General features: G+C 40.5%; 1 protein-coding gene across 1 annotated transcript in view; it reads left to right on the top strand.

Annotated features, from left to right (window-relative positions):
- The window catches only part of FLT1 (fms related receptor tyrosine kinase 1), a 192,440-nt gene that overhangs the window by 60,755 nt on the left and 109,507 nt on the right, over positions 1 to 22,178 (top strand). Inside the window, exons 7-10 of the mRNA XM_050766818.1 lie at positions 2,037 to 2,211; positions 3,173 to 3,290; positions 5,761 to 5,930; positions 6,364 to 6,523. Coding sequence (XP_050622775.1) covers positions 2,037 to 2,211; positions 3,173 to 3,290; positions 5,761 to 5,930; positions 6,364 to 6,523 — 623 coding nt within the window. The remainder of the gene's footprint in view (positions 1 to 2,036; positions 2,212 to 3,172; positions 3,291 to 5,760; positions 5,931 to 6,363; positions 6,524 to 22,178) is intronic.

The raw sequence follows: 22,178 nt of genomic DNA, 5'->3' as shown, positions 1-22,178 counted from the left end.
ATCCAATATTCCATTTGTTAAGTGTCAGGGGAGCAATTCTGTCCTTCAGAAAAATGAGAAGAATGAAGCCTGAGTTGGGTTCCCTTATTCAAATCGAACATCCTTGCAAACAATAATTGTTTTAGAAATGTATACATGGGGAAACTATGATAAACTGTTACGGAAATTTTGACAGTAGTTCTAGCCCCCATTTCTTGTGTATCAGCATGATTTATGCGGCATATCTCAAGTACAATCATTTGTTATGTCGTTCAGATTGCCCAATTACAAAGTCAATTTATGATTAAATTATGTATGAAAGATTAGTGCATGAGCCCCAAGCTAGTGTTGTTTTTCATCGACATTTCTTGCCATGGAAATGGAATAACTTAGCAACAAAAACGTGTAACGAGTGCCCTGTAGGGGCACATTAAGGCCTTATCTGTCATCAGCTGTTTTCTAGGAGTGGTATTGTTTCATTTAAATAAAAATGCTATGGCTTGTAGCAATATTTTCTGGGTTTTAATAGAAATCAAATATTCTCAATAAGTGCCAAGAGGGAAGAAACTTCTATCCTGCTAGCATTGCTACTGTAAGTAAGAGTATCTATAATACATCTATTAAATGCTAATAATCTTCTAAAACAGCACTGTCCAACAGAACTTTCTGTGATGGAAATATCCTGTACTTGTGCCACTAGCCACATATGGCAGATGAAATGTGACTAGTGTGACTGAGGAAATGAATTTTTGATTTCATTTAATTTTAATAGCCACACGTGGCTGGTGGCTGCAGTAGTGGGCGAAGCAACTCTAAAACACAGGATGAGTTATTTCCCAAGTCAGAAGCAATACCAGTGTTACTCAACTTGGCAAAGGGAGTAGTACCTGTATAAATAGAGCTGCAGAAACCTCCCTCAGTCTGTTATGTTAAGGGACTAGTTCTCTGACTTTTGATAGTGGCAATTGACTTTTCTCTCTGGTTATTGCTGAGAATGAAGAAAATGGCCTCAAAATGTGTCTGTCTGTTCCAACAGGGAAGTAAATGGACAGGTGGGTAGGAGTGTATTAAACGTGGCACAGAGGAGAACTAAGCTCCCGATCCAAAGATCAGTTCTGGACAGCTCCCAAAGACATTTTTCCATGCTCCTCCCCTCTGCCCCTATGACTATGCGGAAGGACTGAGAGGTGGAAATAACTTATTAGTTATAAAATATAGCACTTAAAAAAAAAAAAGGAGAAGGCAATGTGATCTTGTCTTCTCAAAACAGTGAGGAGGACTGTCATTGTGGCCAGGTCAGATTGTGGAGCCTAAGACTGATTCTTGTTCTTCTCTGAGACAAACCTGGGACAGAACCTTTCAAGTCTTGGTTAAACCTGCTGATGGCTTTGCATGTCCCCAGATCCGTTTACTATGATTTAGCCAACATGGGCAAGCATTGCTCAAATAGTGAAATAATGAAATTATAGGATTATTCCACCTTAGTAAGTAGAGACAAGACTCATTATCTTTTCCTTCATATCTAATAGAGACAAAAAAGGAAACTCAGACAGTGATTTGGTGAGAGAAGCACTGTCATTAAGCCAGACACTAAGGCTTATGATTGTCATGTTTGTGTGTGATATGTATGCCTACAGAACAGGTTACTGTGTAGAGAGGTGTGTGTGCCAGAGGAAGGACACTAGATTTATGCTCAAAAGACCTGAGTTCCTGGCCAACTTGGGCCAGGGGGTCCCTTCCTTCAGTTTTTTCATCAGTAAAAGGGCAGTCAGCCTGCCAATCTCACTAGGTTGTTGAGACAAACAATTGAGATGGTATATGTGAAAATGCATTTGAAGAAAATTAAGTGCTAAATAAATCCTACTAGGCTACATATTTGAAGCATCTCTAGACACAGATATAGTTTCCAAACATTGTGCTCTAGGTGGATGTGACATGATTCTTAGCATAAAACAGAAGCTATTGTCGAAGTTATGATCTAAGAAATGTTAAAATCCTATATAACTTTAAGCATGAACACTCACTCCTTCCACATTTGTTACACGTTTTCTTTCTAGAAAAATAAGAGAGCTTCTGTAAGGCGACGAATTGACCAAAGCAATTCCCATGCCAACATATTCTACAGTGTTCTTACTATTGACAAAGTGCAGAACAAAGACAAAGGACTTTATACTTGTCGTGTAAGGAGTGGACCATCATTCAAATCCGTTAACACCTCAGTGCATATATATGGTAAGCATAGTTCAGCGTTGCCAACTCATGCTATGCTTTCTAATCATTGTAGATGTCTGTGTTCTCTAAATAAGTCAGTTTTCTGTTGGCCAAGAGTTACATTATCATGAATGAATATGACTTGGCCATAGTTCCCTCCTCCCCCTGTCAAAAAGCAAACCACATTAAGTACTCTTTAAATTTAATACTTTTGAATTGAACAGAGAGTCCTTTCTTTAGATGTTTATTATAGCTAATAATTCAGTTAGAACCTAATATATTTATGAAATTTTTAGTGTCCTATATAAACAAAACAGAAAAAGATGATGAATTTTATCTTTACTACTTCAGAAAAATTTCTCAGGTACTACCATGAATTAGAGAAATAAAAATATGGTATGCTAAATCATTTAGAATTAAAGCTATTTTATCCCTGCTTTTACTCTCATGGAATCCTAATGTTGTTGCTTAATTTCAGTATGCAAATTCTATAAAGAAAATGCTTAAAAGCCTTATTTCCATTGCTGAAAAGGAAACAGTGTGGAGGGCAGAAACTGTGGAACAATTCTATCAGTAGCCTTTTATTTCCTTTTGTCTTTCTCCAGTTGATTTTTGATATCAAATTAGTTGATTTAGGGTGCCCAGAGCAACATTTTCTCACAGCGGCCACGCAGATTTTTAGAAATATCTTCCCACTTCCTTGTTATTGTGATAGAGATATTTAAGGTGTTTTACTTTCTGTTGCTCTGCCACTGTTTTATGTTGCTAGGACGTGATACCATTTGATTTGAAAGGCGTGCACCAGTTACGGTGCTTTTAAAGTATCCTATTCTTGATCAATATTTAGGCTCATTGATAGGCTCTATCATAATTCAGCTCTGTTTATTTACTCATTGATTACACCCTCCCTTCATGAGGCCCTAAGGTTTTGCTTATGGAAATATATTCTTTTCTAATGTATTTATCACTTCTCCTTTCAAAGATAAAGCCTTCATCACTGTGAAACATCGAAAACAGCAGGTGCTCGAAACTGTAGCTGGCAAGCGGTCTTACCGGCTGTCTATGAAAGTGAAGGCGTTTCCCTCGCCGGAAGTTGTATGGTAGGACCATACTTATTTCCATAACAGTGTAAGACGTGCTTTGTAAGTGGGAAGCTGCAAGAGCCTAATGACTCCAATTCCTGACAAAATACCAAGAGACGTTCCTCAGACAGCCCCAGAGAGCTCAGAACTCTGTAGATTCTTGGGTGGTGGAGGTGAGAAGGGCTGGGGGAAAGGAAATAATGTAGCAAGGTAAGCAAGAGATGAGGTTTGTTCGAGTGCTCACTTCAGTCTAGTCAGTCTCTTACTGTGGTTAACTTTCTGCATCTCTAAACCTTCCTATGATGTCAGCATTCTTTGAATGGGATGTGCTGAACAATGACTAGGAAGCATTTTGAATATGTAACATGCTCTATTAACCCTGAAGAAGTGGACTCCTGTAATGAGAATGATGAAAATAATTCTTTTATGTACAGCTGGGTTGAAAGTTCCAGTCTTGTTTTAAAATTAAACAAACATTAATAGAGACAAGACTTACTCATTTGAAGATGAGGACGAATGGGCCTTCTTGAACTAATTAAGGTTTTTTTGGCTAGAAGGATATATATTCAAAACCTCCTTCAGCAGTTTTTTAAAACACTAGTACAACACCTGATGTAAAACAATGTAATCTGTTTATGATCTGCGATCATTTTACAAAATTACTGTTAAATGCCAATACCTTTGGCTCAAATCATTACCTTTTAAACAAAGGGTATGGTGCAAAACTGATTAGCAAAACAATCCATACAATAGGGGTGTGGTGCCATTTTAGAATCCCCCTAACCAGAGCTGATTTGGCTTTCAATGTCGTATGAGGGTAGTGTGTTTGTTTGCAGTTCCCTTAAATACTTAATAGGGAATTAAAGAGAAAATTTTAACTTTGTGCTATGTCATCATGCCATTGCAGTAGAAAAATGATCTTTTTTGCTTCAGAATATCAAAAACATTTAGTAGTAAATTTTTAGGTTTAATAGTAAATTGAATAGTAATTTAATGACTCCAGGAGGTACATTCACTCTGCCGGGGTCTGAGAGCACGCTCATCTGTTAGTGTTGATTTCTTCAGTAACTAAGTCACAAGGGCATTAAAAAAATTCAGTCCACCGTCAAAAATGCTGACTTGTTGATAGGAAATAATTTAAAGTAATACCAAGACAATATTTGTAATCACAAAGTATAGCATCCTCATTTTAATTACTTTGGATCTGAGACACACTAGTAATGGGAATTTGTTTGTAGGACTTTATAATCATGCATGATAATGAACTAAGTTCCCAATATTAAACCTTTATACAGAACATAAGAAACTCCTAATGGATTAAAACTGCCTATTTAAAGAACTGTGCATTTTAATGAAATCATAGAATTTTAGAGTTATAAGGAACCTTTGAGAAACTCTAGAAAATTTGAGAAAATTGGAGCCCAAGCTGGTTAGTCATGTGTGCAGCAGCCTGCAGTGAGTAGCAGAGCCAGGTCAAGCATCCAGGCTCTGACTGTCAGTTCCGTGTGCAATAGAATGATATCAATGCATCGATTCAGTATTTAATATGTTTTTATATTAAAATTTTATGTTAAAATTTTTTTAAGTTTATGCTTTCTGTTTGTTTTGCACCTTAACTGTTCTTCCTCAGAGGAGAAATCTTGATAATCTTGATTTCACTCTAGTTTATGAAAGGGACAACTGGTGTGACCATTTATAAAACTAATAAGAACTTCACCTGAGACCACAATAGGAAAGTCTATTTGTATTTTTATCTGAAGAAGTGATCTAGTTGATCTGACTTACAATGGCCCTTATACTGCTGATGGAGCCTCGTGGAAAACTCTGAAAAACATCTCGGATGGAATCAGAGCCCCTGCCTCTGGGTTAATCCTTAAGTCCCAGTGGCCACCGGTATCCCTGTGGGCACACTAAGCTACTGTTTTTCTATCTTCACTTGCTTTATTTCTTCCTCCTTGCCAGTAAACATGAAGTGTTACCCAGTCTAAAAAGCATATCTGCCTTTACTGAAAAGTTAATGGCTACATTTTAAAAATCAACACTGATGATCAAAGATTTGAAACTGGTCAACTTGAGGCCGGGTGCAGTGGCTCACGCCTGTAATCCCAGCACTTTGGGAGGCTGAGGCGGGTGGATCACAAGGTCAAGGGTTCAAGACCAGCCTGGCCAACATGGTGAAACCCCATCTCTACTAAAAATACAAAAATTAGCTGGGCGTGGTGGCAGATGCCTGCAATCCTAGCTACTCAGGAGGCTGAGGCAGAGAATCGCTTGAACCCTGGAGGCAGAGGCTGCAGTGAGCCGCAATTGCGCCACTGCACTCCAGCCTAGGCGACAGAGTGAGACTCTGTCTCAAAAAAAAAAAAAAAAAAGAAAGAAAGAGAGAAAGAACTGGTCAAATTGAGCTCAAAAACTTAAATGACAGTGTTACCAAAGTGATATTGCGAGGCCATGTGAAATGACTTACTGATTATGCTTTTAACCACAGGTTAAAAGATGGGTTACCTGCGACCGAGAAATCTGCTCGCTATTTGACTCGGGGCTATTCGTTAATTATCAAGGATGTAACTGAAGAGGATGCAGGGAATTATACAATCTTGCTGAGCATAAAACAGTCAAATGTGTTCAAAAACCTCACTGCCACTCTAATTGTCAATGGTAAGTTTGCTGCTCAGGCTTTCTTCTGGTTCTGGTAGGAAACAAATTAGTGAACACTTATGAATTCAAAAATCAGCATAACAACATCAAAGATAACAAAATTTCAAATAATCATTTGAAAAAACACTTAACGTTAAGTTCCCATCTTCAACAATCTCGTGTTTGTTTGTTGTATTCCATAGGCAGCATGATCTTTTATCATTGTAATCACAATGTACATACCATGGAATCAAATTATTAATATTCTCAAAACACTGCTACTATTTTTAAAAATCTGCATTTTCTTGACAAATAGGAGAGTTTACTTGTTTTTTGTTTCTTGTTTGTTTCCCTGACATCCAAACCAGTGAGAATGTGGTCCTTCATGTGTGGCCCAGGAGAAAGTCATTAGAACAGCTCTTGACTTCTGTCCCGTTCTTCATCTCCTTTCCAGTGAAACCCCAGATTTATGAAAAGGCCGTGTCATCATTTCCAGACCCAGCTCTCTACCCACTGGGCAGCAGACAAATCCTGACTTGTACCGCATACGGTATCCCTCGACCTACAATCAAGTGGTGCTGGCGCCCCTGTAACCATAATCATTCTGAAGCAAGGTAGGGACAGTCAGTTTTTTGACTAACTTTCAAATACTTTTTGACACCTGGAATTAAGATTTTTTTAATGGACACAGATGAGAATCTGCAGATGGGGTGTACTGTATATTTAAGGCAAGGCTCTCCCTGCCTTGGAAAAAGGTGGGCAACAGCTACTCTTCTTTCTTACTGAATATACCTTGCCATTGGCTAACAATTTCATAATTTTTCTCTCTGGTTTACAGTTTTAGAAGCACAAGCACAAAACTAAGGTCCTCCCATGAACTGTTATATGAGCTCAGGTTGGAACTCTGGTATCCTGTTTCTCAATTGAAGATCCCTAGACTTTGGCTATACCACTATGTCAGTTGCATTCGCGTTCCCATTGTTCATTTTTTATTCTTTGGATATGATCCAAGTTCTTCCCAACACCGATGATCACTATGTTTCCTCCTTTTGGGCTTTGCTCTTCCATCTGTCTGAAATGCACTTCCACCCACTGCCTGCCTCCTAAGAGGGCCTTACTTATCAAACCCCATGGCTCAGCTCTTACATCACCTTCTCTGTGAACCCTCCTGACTGCCTCATTCAGAATCACGTCTTCCTCCTCAGTATGAACAGCACTTTGTTCACACCATTGTTACATCGCTCGATGCACACAGGGTTGTCTCTCTCTAAGCCAAGAGCTGGCGGAGAGTACCCCTGTGTCTTTAGGCTGGGTGAAGGCTGGCACACAGTAGATGCTCAGTGTATATTTGCTAAGCGAATACATCCCCACCCTCTGCTAATTGTGCAACATTTCTTTGCATCCTGTTGATGACTGAGCCTTGTTTGCTTTTTCCTCTTTTTGTTTAGTCTACAGGAATGATACTAAGGATAGTTCATGGGAGCTAATTTGAAGAACAGGAATAGAATTGATAGGTGCAACAATAAGATATTATTGAAACTGCCCAAGAATTATCATTATGCCAAACTATTTTCCTTTTTACTTTTAACTTCACTTGCAGAGTGTTCAGGAGGATTGTTATTTAAAAAAAATTGATAGGAAAAGTAAACAAAGCATAATTCTAATGTAAACAGATAGAAGTGGCTATTTTATTTTCTAGATTATTCCCACAATTCCAACTCGTTTTGCTTAGGGTGTATTACTCTCAGAGTGGAAAGTTACTGGTGAGTTATGGAATTCCTGGAAAGTAGCTATTTCCACACATCTGATTTCTCATTTGACTGTCATTTTCTAATAATAGAAATATAAAGGACTTAAAAATCTTAAATATCTTCTTTACCACTGTGAATGTTTAACGCAAAAGACAGTGAGATCTACTGAAATTCTATACTATTTTGCAAATTTGGGGTATGCATCAATATTAATGGACCCATCCTCCTAGGGTCTTGACATATGTGCCAACCTAACATGCAAATAAATCAAAAAATAACTAAATAATTGAAGCTATTTGATTGGGATAAAAGTGTAGAGTTGAATTTTTCTGGAATAACAGAGCCTTTTCTAAATATATTTACATTTTGTTTTGGCAATATTAAATCTAAAATTTCTATTCTAGGATGAGAACTAGTAACTATGTTAGAAAATAACAATTATGAATGAAAGAACATAATGTTATAAATTTGGGTTTAAGTGATGCTGATGAAATGTGATTTGGAGAATGAGGCCAGCTCGAATGGAACTTTGTAAACATTAGCTTTCTTTCCAGTTTCTTTGTGGTATATGGGATCTTTCTTCTGTGTTATGCAGTAAGTTCGCCAAGGCCTAAAAAGATGTCTTCTTCCTTTCAGAGTGGTCTCAAGACTCAGAGCGTTACCTTAAATGTTTGTTGGCCATTTGAATTATTCTCTGTTAAAGGCATTTTTTTTCACTACTTACAAGACTGATCAGAAATGAAAGTTTAAGGTTGCATATGCTTTATTTCTTTAATATGTTGCTGCTTGAAAGTATCTGCCAAAAATGTACCCATCTTTGATGTACAAGAATGAGAACTTGATGTACATTAGTCAGCAGGTACTAATTGAGTAGCCTACCTGTGTCAGACCCAGATTTGGTGCTTGGTGGTTAAATCAGTACAGTTAACTAGAAATGTTTCAAAAATATACGTAGAAACTTTGTACACTAGAAAATAAACAGAACCACTCTTTCACCCTGTCAGAGAGATGAAGCTAAAATTTACAGATAAATGAAGCCCTCTTTAATTACCAAAAGTTCTCAAATATGTCTTTATGTAAATGTATTTGTATATACTTAGATTAACTCAGATTTAGTTGTAGACAGGAATTTTAGTAACACATGAGTAAGAAATGCTCTATTGCACTTAGTTCGAGTGATATGGTAACATATTTGCATACTGGTGTCTATACATGATCATCAAAAGAGATTGAGTGACTAATATATGCACACTACTCTCAAATATGTAGAATAATTCCTGGCATTTAAATTTTAGGCTCTAGTGAAAGGGCGTATCTACATATACCCCCGGCTAAAGCATTTGTTCAGTTTGAGGGCAGAATATAGTTGTTTAAGGAACTCGAAACTATTAATTGGTTTAATATGGCCAGACAGTTAATGTATCTAATATAGAAAGAGGTTCAGACCTGACTCAAATTGTTTAGTTTCCTAGAGTCTAATAAATCTGTAAATATATTAAGCTATTTTATAACTACTGACAATTCAACTAAAAATATCACCCTTTAAAAAAAAAAAGTGGCAAAATGTTTTATGAAAGCGAGCTAAGTTTTAACTGAGTAATATTGTGGTTTTCGTTTTGCCTAGAATTTGTTCTTATAAAACATGAGGAATAAAAGAGAGGAAGGAAAGGATGATTACTTTTAAACTCAAACAGGAAATGAACCAAGAAGAAATAAAGCAGAATCTTTCCCCTTTTCAGTTTTTTTGCATTAAAAAAAGGAAAATGGGGCCAGGTGCAGTGGCTCATGCCTGTAATCCCAACACCTTGGGAGGCCAAGGCGGAAGGATCACCTGAGGTCAGAAGTTTGAGACCAGCCTGGGCAACATAGTGAAACCCCGTCTCTACTTAAAATACAAAAATTAGCCGGGCGTAGGGGCGGGCACCTATAATTCCAGCTACTTGGGAGGCTGAGGCAGGACAATTGCTTGAACCTGGGAGGTGGAGGTTGCAGTGAGCTGAGATTGCACCACTTCTCTGCAGCCTGGGCAACAAGAGCAAAACTCCGTCTCAGAAAAAAAAAGAAAAAGAAAGAAAAGAAAAATGATAAGAAAACTACGATATTTCTTTTGAATATTAATAACACCAAAATAAGTCATCACCACTGAATGAGGTGGAATATTTTATTTTTCTCATCCTCAGCCAACTGATAGACTTCTAAATAGATATTCCTAAACCTGCTCCCATGAGTCTCAGCAAAAAGCCAGAGAGCATCATAAGGATGTTAGGCATATAGTGCCTTCCACATGTCTGTAGTTTACAGCCTCTGCTCATATAAAATAAAGATAATGATACACACTTCATAGAAGGACTATGAGGATCGAATGAGATAATGTATTTAGAAAGTTACAGAGTGCCACAGATTTTCATTGCTACCATTGGGGTACATTTCTTTAAATAAGACCCAAGAACCTTTAATGAACTTGAAAGGATATTTCTGCCTACTACAGAGCTAGTTTCACAACAGTTAGCAGTTTTACCAAACATTTCTGAGAAATGAATGTAAATTATGGAATGTAAAATACAGTTTTGTTGTGCTTTAAAAATAGTAATTTAGTAGGTCTAGGGTGGAGGGTGGCTGTGGAATTGAGGAAAATATGACTTTTCAGAAGAAGAAAAATTAAGGAACTACAGAAGAGTTAGGCAAAAGTAAAAGGAAGAGTAAATGGAAGGGTGTCATGAGGGAATGAAGTAATTCTCCCAGTTCATGTGGGCTGCCCCATTCATTGTTTTCCTGTCATGAGAGGAAGTGGTTCTGCCCTGTGGGTTGGCTGAGGCTGGGTGGGCTGAGTGGGCATGTAGGGGAGCTGATGCCTGCTGGACCAGTCCACTTTCGATCTCTCGAACTTCACGTTTCCCCTGCATTTTGAACAACTAAGTAGTACTACTAAACCCCCCGTGGACTGAGCTCCGCTTGATCTTACAGTCCTCTGTGAACTCTGCCACAGTACTGATGCAGCCTCACAGGAGTTACTATTTAGATAAGATTGTCCATGGCAAGGAGGTTGGTTGGTTTCTAAAGGAACAATAGTAACACAGGACTGGAGGGAAGGGGACTTTCTCTGGGGAATGGAAAGTGTGGATTTGAGGAACCAAGGAGAGGATGGCGCAAGGACAGTCTTGGCACAATCAGTTTGTACTGCAGATCACTATTTTCTCAGGAAGAATCTAAGATGTTGGAAGGCTACTTTTCTTTATGTGTGCTTGAATACCAAGGAGACCCTCGGGTAGCTGACTGCGTGGCCTGAGTGGGTCTTTGTGCTCATCTGTTCCCCACAAACAGGGCATGGTGGGGGGCTTCTGCTGATCTCCTTCCTGGTACTCTCATGAGCTCTGATCACCTCCTCCATGGGTGTCCAGAGTCCACCTGGTTGTTTCTGGATTGTCTTTTCTTCTTTCTAAAACTAAGATCTATTTCTAAAATGTTGAATGTGTTTGGGTCTTTCCTCTAGGGAGGTTCAGTGCCTGCAGCCTTTGATTACTGCAGTTTTGTTTTGAGAGCACACATTCTTTAGATCTTAGATCTCTCTCCCCATTTATCACAAATCGTAGTTTCAAAGGAAGAAGTAACACGGATTGATTATAATAGACAGAGTTGTACCACATACTGTGTTATTCCCCTCTAATGGGGAAAAAAAAAAAAAACTTAGGTAACATTGGGTTCTTTGTGAACAATCTCATTTTCTTTATAAGCTATCTGTGATAACTACTCAAAATATGTAGAGAAACATTTCTATCTACATTGCATTAATATTGCTGACATCTTACAAAGCAACTTGGCATGTCACTGATATTCAATCTAAATATACTGTCAACCATCTGCTCATCACACAAATATTTATTAGGCACCAACTGTGTGTAAAACACGAAGATAAATACCACTTGTCTTTAGCATTTATATTTGCATTATACAAGATTAAACATAGTTGGTGATTACTTATAGGATCTATATAGGTACCTGTAAAATATCTACTACATCCTCCCAAAGATAGAGAATTGGGAATCAAGGAAGCAAGTCCTATTCTTGGCACAGTCCCTGACTTCTGTGTGATCTTGGCCAGTTCTTTGATCTGTGTTTCTATTTCCCCTTCTGTAAATGGCAATGGCTGTGCTTCCCCTTTCCTATCATACACAGCTATGAATGAGTTAACTTAGAAAATCACTGTAAATTGTATTTTCTTCCTTCAAAAAGGCTTGAAAGTATTTCCCAGTGGCTGCACACTGACGTTTCCCTTCTGTTCCTTATAAACTGTAAGGCAATTTGACCATTAACTCTGAGGATCAGTGACAAATTAATAGAAAATTTCAACTTATGAAAGTAGAATGACTGTCAGAAAAGTCTTAAATGGAGGTACAAACTCTGTGACACAGAACTGACTCCATGTTTATAATGTTAATAAGGGCCCAGTAAGGAAAAAAAAGATGGTGCTGCAGCTCCTCCACCACTGGGGCCAAGCCGTGTTTTCTGCAGTGCCAACCTGCACCACCTTGCCAGCCTCGGTCCGGCCCATACAAATGAAGGCATTCTCATTCTCTGCCCAGTTAGCTCTAAAGCTTTGCCTGCTTTATTTGGTCTTTTGCCAGTGGGTCTCTTCAGGGTGTGAAAAACGTTGGGTTCTCAACTCATGGAAGGTTGAGGGAAAACATTATTCTTTTGACTTTCTTAGATAAAACGGTGGGTTTTCTAAGAAAAATCTATTAGACATACATGGACTCTCAAGGAACTACTTGCAAAACTCTAAAGTAGGTCAGGACTGGAGTCTAAACTAATCACATGCTTTAGAAGTTAACTAGAAAATAATGTTTACCGCCACTCTCAGTGACAGTGTGACGTCCCATGTCTGAAACACACTTCATGTGCCCTAGCCGTAGAGTACTGTCGGGGGTGGGGTGGATGGTGTCAAGAGAAAGCTGACCACTCTAAGAGTAAGGGTGGTTTACTGCCCTCTGTCCGGGGATGGGGGGGTGGGGTGGCCTACAATATCAGAAAAGCAGAGGCATCTAGGAACTCTGAGAAGGGCTTCTGAGAGGAGCTTGCCTAATTGCATTTCTCTATTGTTTACGTCAGCAAATTGGCAAAGAAAGGAGGGCCTGAGTCATTAGGGATGTGTTAGGGATAGATCATTTGGGGGAAACATAGTTTGGCGCATCAGTGGGGTATGTAAAATTAACAGGACAGAAACAAGACAATTGTTAATGGTAGTTAATTAGAAATGTACTCAAAGACCCAAATTTAATTGACTGCCAACATGAATGTCTATTATTTTTATGCTGTAACAGTTTTATGTCCCATATTTTATTTTACATCTACACAATGAAAGTTTTAACAATATAAAGATTGAAAAAGTCAGCATTTCCTGGGGGCAAAATGGAGGTCAGATGTCTGAGGGAAGCTGTAATTTAAGACCTCTTCTTGTAGAAATACGGTCACATACCTCATGTTTAAATATTGATCACATTCTTCCTAAGTACACATACAATTTGTATCCATCCATGTGTCTCAACATACATTCTACACAGTGCGTGCCTGGGTATGCAGCCTCAATTCAGCCACGCTACAGAGAATTTTAATTTACCACAAACAAAACCTTGAATCAAAATGAGTACTTTAAAGAAGACCACTTGACCAAAGACCACTTAAGCAGGACTTTGAGCTTGAACAAACAGCCAAATAAAACTGGCCATCTTATACAGGAGGCTTTCATCACAAGCCAAAAGTGGATGTTCACTTACTAATGAGAAACTTCTTGCATTCTGTTATATAATTACTGGACGAGGAAGTGCATGCTGCTCAATGTGAATGTTCGAACAACAGCCCTGATTAATATTTCAAACAAAGTCCTGAGAACAGAGCATGAGTTCATTTGCCAAAGGCCCCTTTGCCACTTTTCTATGCTTTGTGAGATTTTCCTCCTTTTCCCAGTCTTCTTAGTAATACGGTGAAACTGACGAATAATTGTTTCTAATGAGTTAACTGTCTCCTGTAATTGCTATCAAACATTTCATTATGTGTTTTAAATTAAACCAAAAGGCTGAGTCACAGGAAATCTATGTGGGATGGTTTTTTTGGTTTTTTGTTTTTGAAATGGAGTCTTGCTCTGTCGCCCAGGCTGGAGTGCAGTGGTGCGATCTCGGCTCACTGCAACCTCCACCTCCTGGGTTCAAGTGATTCTCCTGCCTCAGCCTCTCAAGTAGCTGGGATTACAGGCGTGTGCCACGACACCCGGCTAATTTTTTGTATTTTTTAGTAGAGACGGGGTTTCACTGTGTTAGCAAGAATGGTCTCCATCCCCTGACCTCGTGATCCGCCTGCCTTGGCCTCCCAAAGTGCTGGGATTACAGGCGTGAGCCACCGCGCCCAGCCGCTGGATGGTTTTTATAGTGATCTTTTCAGCAAGATTCAATGTAGCTTCTCAGGTTACCAGAAGATAGTGACACACAATTTGGGAAGATTCCTTAAGAAGATTGGCAGAATCTTTCAGATTTTCTTCGGCCAAATTCACAGATTGAATGAGCATTTTTATTATTGAATCTAGAAACTAATGTCCTGACACAAGATCTTTAGGTGATGGATAAGTAGAACAAATCACTTATTAAACATGCGCGTCTGCCTGGGGATCTACATTTTAGTGTATCTTCACTGACTTGGTAGATTTTTTTCTAAAATATGGTATCTAGGTGACTTTAATGTAAAATCAGTGCCCTTTTAGGTGACAAAGCAGAACCTGTTGGATTGAGAAGATGGAAAGGGCGTGATAGATTTAGACTCTGGCCCTGACAGTGCCTTATAATGAACTTCTAATCACTAGCCCTTGTTTCCTCATACTTTCTCTAGAAGCCTCCTAGGACGTTTTGCCACCTTGAATACAATGGTCTACTTCATTATAATAGCTGTGATCGACTTAATCAATAAGTCATTTTTGGTGCCAAAAGCCATGTTCACCCCTTTACACACATTATCTCTAATCTGTACAACAGTTCCACGGAATGGTGATTACTTCCCCTCTTTTCCCATAAGTAAAACTGAGGCTCAGGGAGTCATTTCTCAGGTGTTTTCAGATTATGGTATAAAGAGGGAGGGCTGGGCACAGTGGCTCATGACTATAATCCCAGCGCTTGGGAGGCTGAGGTGAGAGGATCAGTTGAGCCCAGGAGTTGCAGACCAGTCTGGGCAACATACAGAGGCCCCATCTCTACAAAAAAAATAAAAATAAAAAAATTAGCTGGGCATGGTGACACGCGTCTATGTTTCCAGCTACTCAGGAGGCTGAGACGGGAGGAAGGCTTGAGCCTGGGAGGTCGAGGCTGCAGTGTCATCACTGGACTGCAGCCTGGGAGACAGAGTGAGACCTTGTCTCAAATAAATACATAAATAAAAGATAAGGGGCTAGATACATTGGCCTTCCAGAAGGTTACTTTTCCCTGGTGTCCCATAGGAGTCCTCAGAGGAGGTCTCTGTGGATTCCCAGAGGAAAGAGCTGAAGTCGGTAGGGAATAGGTTTGGGAGGGCGCCTGCCTAACCTGAGGGGTTTGCTCTTGTCTGTAGTGAGTTAGAGCTGGCCCGTCTGTTGAGTTAGAGTAGAGCGGAGAATGGGAGAGGAAAGGAGAAAAACGCAAGCAGCAAATTGGTGAATTGGGCTCAAATTTCATGATATCTTCGGGCACCAGTGGTGACCTACAGCTGGTTTGGGCCCCACATCTGCAGGTGGGAGTAGGAACTGGAGGATAAACTCCACTGGGATGAGCAGTGCCTCCAGCCTCAGGAGGGAGGCAAGTCTAACTCACAGTTAATGTGCCTGCTTATTGTGGCACTTTCCCCTGTTTGTATTGTCCTTTTCTGTGACTTTCGCACCATCCAGTGGTATTTGATCTCTTGCAGGGCAGGGAAGCCCCATTCTCTCATTTATTGTTCGGAATTAATGTTCTGGATTAGGATTCAGCAAGCGCTCAGCCCTCAGTGGGCCTCACAAAGCTCATGGCTATTTAGGCAGGAGAGCAATTAAAGGCAATGAAAAGGAGGGGTCAAAAGAAAATGAAGGAGAAAACATTAGGGTTTACAGTTGATGAGGGAATGAAATGGGGACATGGAGGCTGCTAATTTCAGCCTCGGCATGCCTTGACCTAGTCACTGCAAATGATTAATTCACTCAGAATTGAAGAATTTGAGCCAGGCACAGTGGCGTGCTCTTGTAATCCCAGCTATGCGGGAGGACTGCTTGAACCCAAGAGTCCTGGGCAACATAGCAAGACCCCCATCTCAAAAGAAAAAAAAGAAATTAAGGAATGTTAAAGATTTAATTTTTAAAAAGAGATTGTTTTATAGGTGAGAAATTGTGGCTCAAAGATAAATAGTTATCTCATTTCACAGCTAGTTAATGGCAAGCTTGGGACTAGATGCATTTCTCTGATTCCTGTTTACTATTATTTCCACCATAACACTGAATGGAGTCTCCATGGGAGGTGCTTATAATCTGGCCAAACGAGTCAACCATGAGTGGTAGATGGTGAGTGCTGCAGTTTAGAGGCAGCACCAAGGAGGAGGTGGGATCTGGGCCCTAAAGAGGATGGGTAGGTCTTGGAAAGTTAAATGGAAGGGGAGAGGGACAAAGTTGTGATGCAGTGACACAGGCATACAAACAGGTTGGAAAGTTGAAAAGAACTTGCCAGAGATTAATGTGATTGGTTCATCAGATTTGGGTTGAGAAAAAATAAAAACCAAAATTGGAAAAGTAATTTTGGACCTGATGTGAAACTTTTTCAATGGAGGCTGAATGGTTGAGCCAGGCAGTCACTACCTGGCTAGTGCCTGGATGTTCTGCTAACTATTGGCCAGAAACCTACTTTGTCCCTCCTTCCAGGCTGATGGGCTTCCACAGACTCATTATTGGTGGTCTTCTACCTGTGGCACTCCATCAACCTGCGGTATGCGCACTGTATTTCAGAAACTCTACCCTCCATGCCTGAAAATCAAAGGCTTGGGTTTTCACTCACCCTTTTAAAAAACATTACATGGGTGCATATTATTCAATTTATAAGGTCTTTAATGTTCCATTTGCCTTGTTATCATCATTGAAAATTACTTAAGATGATCACTGATCACCTTATTGACAAATCAGCCCTTGTGAGTGTGAAAAAAGTCCTTGAACAAGTAGCGTGAGGAAAACAAAAATTGGTATTTAAAGACCATCTAGATATAATAGAAGATGGTGGCTGACAGAGGCTGTATAGCCTGGGGTTTCTACTTTTATTTTCTTTATAGCTAAGTTATTAAGCATTTACCTATGGGATGTTAAGTGCTGGATATGTGTTTTATATGCATCATCTCATTGAATTATCACAGAACTTCTCTAAGACAAATACTAGAATTATTACCATTTTCCAGATCAGGTAGAGAGTTTGAGTATCTTATTAGGACACTAGTCCTGGTTAACATGTCAAAGAGCCTGTAAGTGAGCAGCCTGCCAGCATGACATCAACCAGGCAGTTGAAAGCATATCATTTGTCACTACCAGGATTGGTTGTGTCACAACTACTTAGACATTAAAATGAGTCATTTTTAGTCAAAAGCTCATGATCCTGAAAACCGGTATGGTGACATCAAAAGCTCACAATCCTGAAAACCGGTATGGTGACATCAAGAGATGCAACATAGTTTAGAGTTTAAGGACGTGGGCTCTGTTGCCTGAATCCTGGCTCTGCCACCTACTGGCATCCACTGGCTGTATGATTCTGGGCAAAATAAATCACCTCTCTGAGTCTGGGTTTCCTCATCTACAAATGGAGTTAACAGTACTGACATCATAAGGTTGTTTGAGGAGTTAAATGTGATCATAGATGTGAAGTACTTAGCACAGTGGCTGGCACATTGCAAGTGCTAAGTTTGTTTGCTGAAAAGTACCTGGTACTTCTAGTACTTTTAGGCAGCCCTAGGGCTGCCCACTGCAAAGCCACTTCCCTCTGAAGTGGCATCATATACACACTAATGTTCTGACAAGATGATCCATGCTATTAGGTTAATGTTCTCCCAGGAAATATATTTACATCTTGGGACAGGTCCTCTGACTGTTTATTCCAAAGAAATCAGAATGGGACCAGAAATGGTGGCTGTTTCAGATTATTTAGGAAATCAAAGGAGTTACAGTATCCAAGGAGCTACTCTCGTTGGTGAATTCTCCCTCAGCTATTCAAATGGTCAATCACTAAAGTCTTGTTCAGCCTATAGTAGTATATGGGCTCTTGTCATTTTACTTGCCTGTGCTCAATTGTATTCTGATATTTTTCCATGAATTTGACTTGTCTCTTCAATAAACATATATGTTTCTAAATAACAGAAGGAATTAAATCATCTGCTTCTTGCAGGGGGTGTGATTTTACATCTTACACGAAATAAGAGCGAGCAAATTCTGTTTCAGTTGAATAAAATGGTGCTGTTATTATTATTATTTTTGAGACAGAGTTTCGCTCGTTGCCCAGGCTGCAGTGCAATGGCGCAATCTTGGCTCACTGCAACCTCCGCCTCCCGGGTTCAAGCAATTCTCCTGCCTCAGCCTCCCAGGTAGCCGGGATTACAGGCATGTGCCACCACACCCGGTTAATTTTTTTTTTTTTTTCAGTAGAGACAGGGTTTCTTCATGTTGGTCAGGCTGGTCTTAAACTCCCGACCTCAGGTGGTCCACCCGCTTTGGCCTCCCAAAGTGCTGGGATTACAGGTGTGAGCCACCATGCCTGGCAAAAATGGTGGTATTATTGACAAGCCAATATTTTTGCCTATCTTTGAAGATAGGCAAGAAGAGGAGGCCATTGCCAGTCAGTTTCCTATTTGCCATTAGACTTGATGACACTGCTTTGCATGTCAGCATCCTTGCCTGAGTTGAAACTGTCCATGACTATCAGTTTGTCAGGTGCTGACACTGCTGTGCTGAGGTTAGTCAGGGCCCTGGCAGATCCCATGTATCCATTAATATTCATCATTGCGAATGGAGAGGTGCTGATGGTGGTGACATCGTGCTTAGGTCAGGTGTGCATGTGAGGTCATTTGACAGTCTCTAGAGCCCCTTTTTCAGCACACTTGAGATAAGTGTAGATGGCAGGATTGACATCTGATCTGAGGTAGGGTTGACATCTGATGTGAGGTTGGGTCCACATCTCATCTGGCCATTCTTTGGCAGGATCCACTCTTCTCATCAGGGAGTTAACTGAGCAAAAGACAAGTGTTGCTCACCCACTACTTCCCAGGTGATTGGGCCAGGCACCAAAGCTATAATGATGAATAAAACATAGTCCCGGTGTGTATGTAAGTAGCTCTCGATGAAATCAGATAATAAACTGACAACTAACATTAATGATTTGTTTCCTGTGTGCCAGGCACTGTGCTAAGCGTGTTACACATTTAGTATCGCCCTAATATTTGCTGATGTCAAACCAATCTTCTTTCAATTCTTTATTTAAATTATTTCCCTTATGTGTGCGTTTTTAGTGCCTATAATAAAACTAGTAAAACATGGTAGCTTGGGGTTGCTTGTTTGAGTTGGTTATGCTAAGAACACATCCATTCCCAAAGAATTTGAGGTAGTTCGCAAAAAGGACAATACATAACTAAGCAGCCTTGGTGAAGTGAAAAAATGGGTGAGACCAGTATGGAGGTACGGCCCACAGGCTTTACTTTCCAGTTGTCAAGAGCAAGAAAGAGAAGTGAAACAAACATTTGCAAGATTAACGGGCTCATAAGATACCTTTCAGAGAACTGAGATCCAAGAGAAGTGATTTCTTCTCTCATGTGCTGTGGGACACTAATAGTAGGCAAACTCCCTGACCACACTTCTTCCACAGTGAGTGTCAGGTCTGGTAACTAACATCCCTCAATGTTGGCCAATGCCATAGCGCCAAAGCACAATTTATTAAAAGTGATTTTGTGGGCTGGTGTGATCTAAGGACAAAATTTTAGAATGATACAAGAAATCAACAAGACTGCTAAGTTCTCCGAGCAATCTTCTGTGACTACGATTCTTGTAGTCAGGTTTTTGACATCCAGAGTTACATAACTGGAATGTTATAAAACCATGATTTCAACTCAGGTCTGACTAGCTCTAAAATCTATGTTCCTTATGCTAACCTGTGATTCCCTACCTCCACTCCCAAAAGCTTTCTGGATGTTTCAGTATTGACCACTAAATAAGAAGTAAGTTGTTCTCTTCCTTTTCGTGAGAACAAAATATAATAATAGCTTAAAATATTCTCCACTGAGTAACTGCAGCTACTATTTTAAGCCTCCTTCTTGAATGTGTTAAAGGATATTTTTTGTAGGCGCTCCTAATTTTTTCTTAAAGATTTCTTATTTCTCAAATCACACTTCCTCACCGACTATTCTTTCAGTAAGAAGAAAAGTGAATGAACAAAACAGGTGTCCTCTGTGAGGCCCCTATCTGGGTGTAGCCAAGTAAGCACCCACTCTTTTAGCCTCTCAGTTACCCAGGTGCAGGCCCGTGAGGATCCCCTGGCCCTGGACTGTGTGAAGGAGAGCGGGGAGCTGGGAGGGAGAGAGTGTCTGGCTTGGGAGGGGGCGGGGAGATTGCTGGCACTCACTCTAGAAGCCAGCAGAAGGAGCAAGGAGGAAGGAAAAGCAGAGGCTGGGAAGAAGGGCCATGTTCTGAGTGTGAATGGACCACAGGGCCCTCGAGAGCAGGAAGCAGCGTGAGCCAAGACGCTCACGGAAAAGCTCTTATCTAAACAGAGGTGGCCCAGGACGCTGGATCCCCTCCACCATTGTCCAGGGAGCCGATCCGAAGTCCACAACCCCCGAAACTCTTCTCCACTCCCCCTTCTCCATTGAGGCAAGAAGTAATTTTCAGTATGGGCTCCAAGGCGTCACAAGGTCTCTCACTGCACAAGAAAGTCACTCCTCCAGGATCCCCTCAGCCTGACCCTGTGACCACCCTGAAGGCCCAGGCCCTTTTCCTGGAGCAAGAGGAGCAGGAACCATTCTGTCTAAACACTCCTTCCAATGCTACGCCTTTTTCTGCCAGCATCCGCTCTCCTATATTGTTTCATCTGTTGTAAGAGAACGTGGCTGGCTGCGGTGGCTCTCGCCTGTAATCCCAGCACTTTGGGAGGCCGAGGTGGGTGGATCACTTGAGGTCAGGAGTTCGAGACCAGCCTCAAGACGGCAAAACCCTATCTCTACTAAAAATACCAAAATTAGCCAGACGTGGTGGCACACGCCTGTAATCCCAGCTACTCTGGAGGCTGAGGCAGAAGAATCTCTTGAACCTGGGAGGCGGAGGTTGTAGTGAGCCAGGATGGTACCACTGCACTCCAGCCTGGGGGACACACTGAGACATTGTCTCAAAAAAGAAAGAAAGAGAGAGAGGGAGAGAGGGGGAGAGAGAGAGAGAGAGAGAGGAGGGGAAAAGATAGTGTTTGCAGATTCTGTTAATCTGATGGCTCAGACACACAATCACTAATGTTTTGACACACACCCACAGTAGCAGAAGAATGTTTACATCAGGCCCTGCTACAGGATGGCCGCCATAATGGAGGCCAGCCCTGGTCGTGCCCTCTGGCAGGGTTCCAGATGAGCTTTTTTTTTTCCTTCCTATTTTTTTAAAAGACATTTTACAGCTTCAATTTGCTTTTCATTACTCCTCTATCCTTTTGTTTCCTAGCTTGAAATGATTCAATATTCTTTACAAACAGATTCTAATCACAGTTAGCACGTGCAGTAAAATCTCATTAAACAGATAAGCAGAGTTCACACAAGTCCTCAGATTTCATCATCCAAAAAAAAAAAAAAGAGAGGGAGATTACTGTCTTGAGACTTCGTAGAACTTTCTAGACCCCTTTTGTTGCCAAATTAAATGTGCTTTCATTATACATTTATATAAACATTCATTCCCAGACAATGGTTCTGTCTCAAATAAGCAACCACTGGGTGTTGGGTACTCAAATCACCACTCACCCACACCCCTGTCCCCGGGGCACTCATTCTAGTATTGGAGTTTATAATAAAACAGGCCAGCTTCATCCCAGAACATGCTCCTTGATCATGCAGACAAAAATAAGTTACCAAGGAGAGAAAAAAATTGTGATAAATATTGGATGGTTTTATTTTGTTGTAAGATTTTTTATTTTTTATTTTTTTTGAGACGGAGTTTCTCTCTTGTTGACCAAGCTAGAATGCAATGGTGCGATCTCGGCTCACCACAAACTCCGCCTCCCAGGTTCAAGCTATTCTCCTGCCTCTGCCTCCCCAGTAGCTGGATTACAGGCCACCATGCCTGGCTAATTTTTGTATTTTTAGTAGAGAGAGGGTTTCTCCATGTTGGTCAGGTTGGTCCCGAACTCCCAATCTCAGGTGATCCACCCACCTCAGCCTCCCAAAGTGCTTTACAGGTGTGAGTCACCACGCCTGGCCAGATTTTTTTTTAATGATAAAATGTATCAGCCAGTAGAAGGCAAAGAGTTCCTATAATTTCACCATCAAA

Source organism: Macaca thibetana, chromosome 17 (genome assembly GCF_024542745.1).
Source record: "Macaca thibetana thibetana isolate TM-01 chromosome 17, ASM2454274v1, whole genome shotgun sequence".
NCBI classification, from domain to species: domain Eukaryota; kingdom Metazoa; phylum Chordata; class Mammalia; order Primates; family Cercopithecidae; genus Macaca; species Macaca thibetana.
The sequence above is the reverse complement of the archived record's forward strand: the minus strand, read 5'-3'. Positions and strand labels throughout refer to the sequence as shown.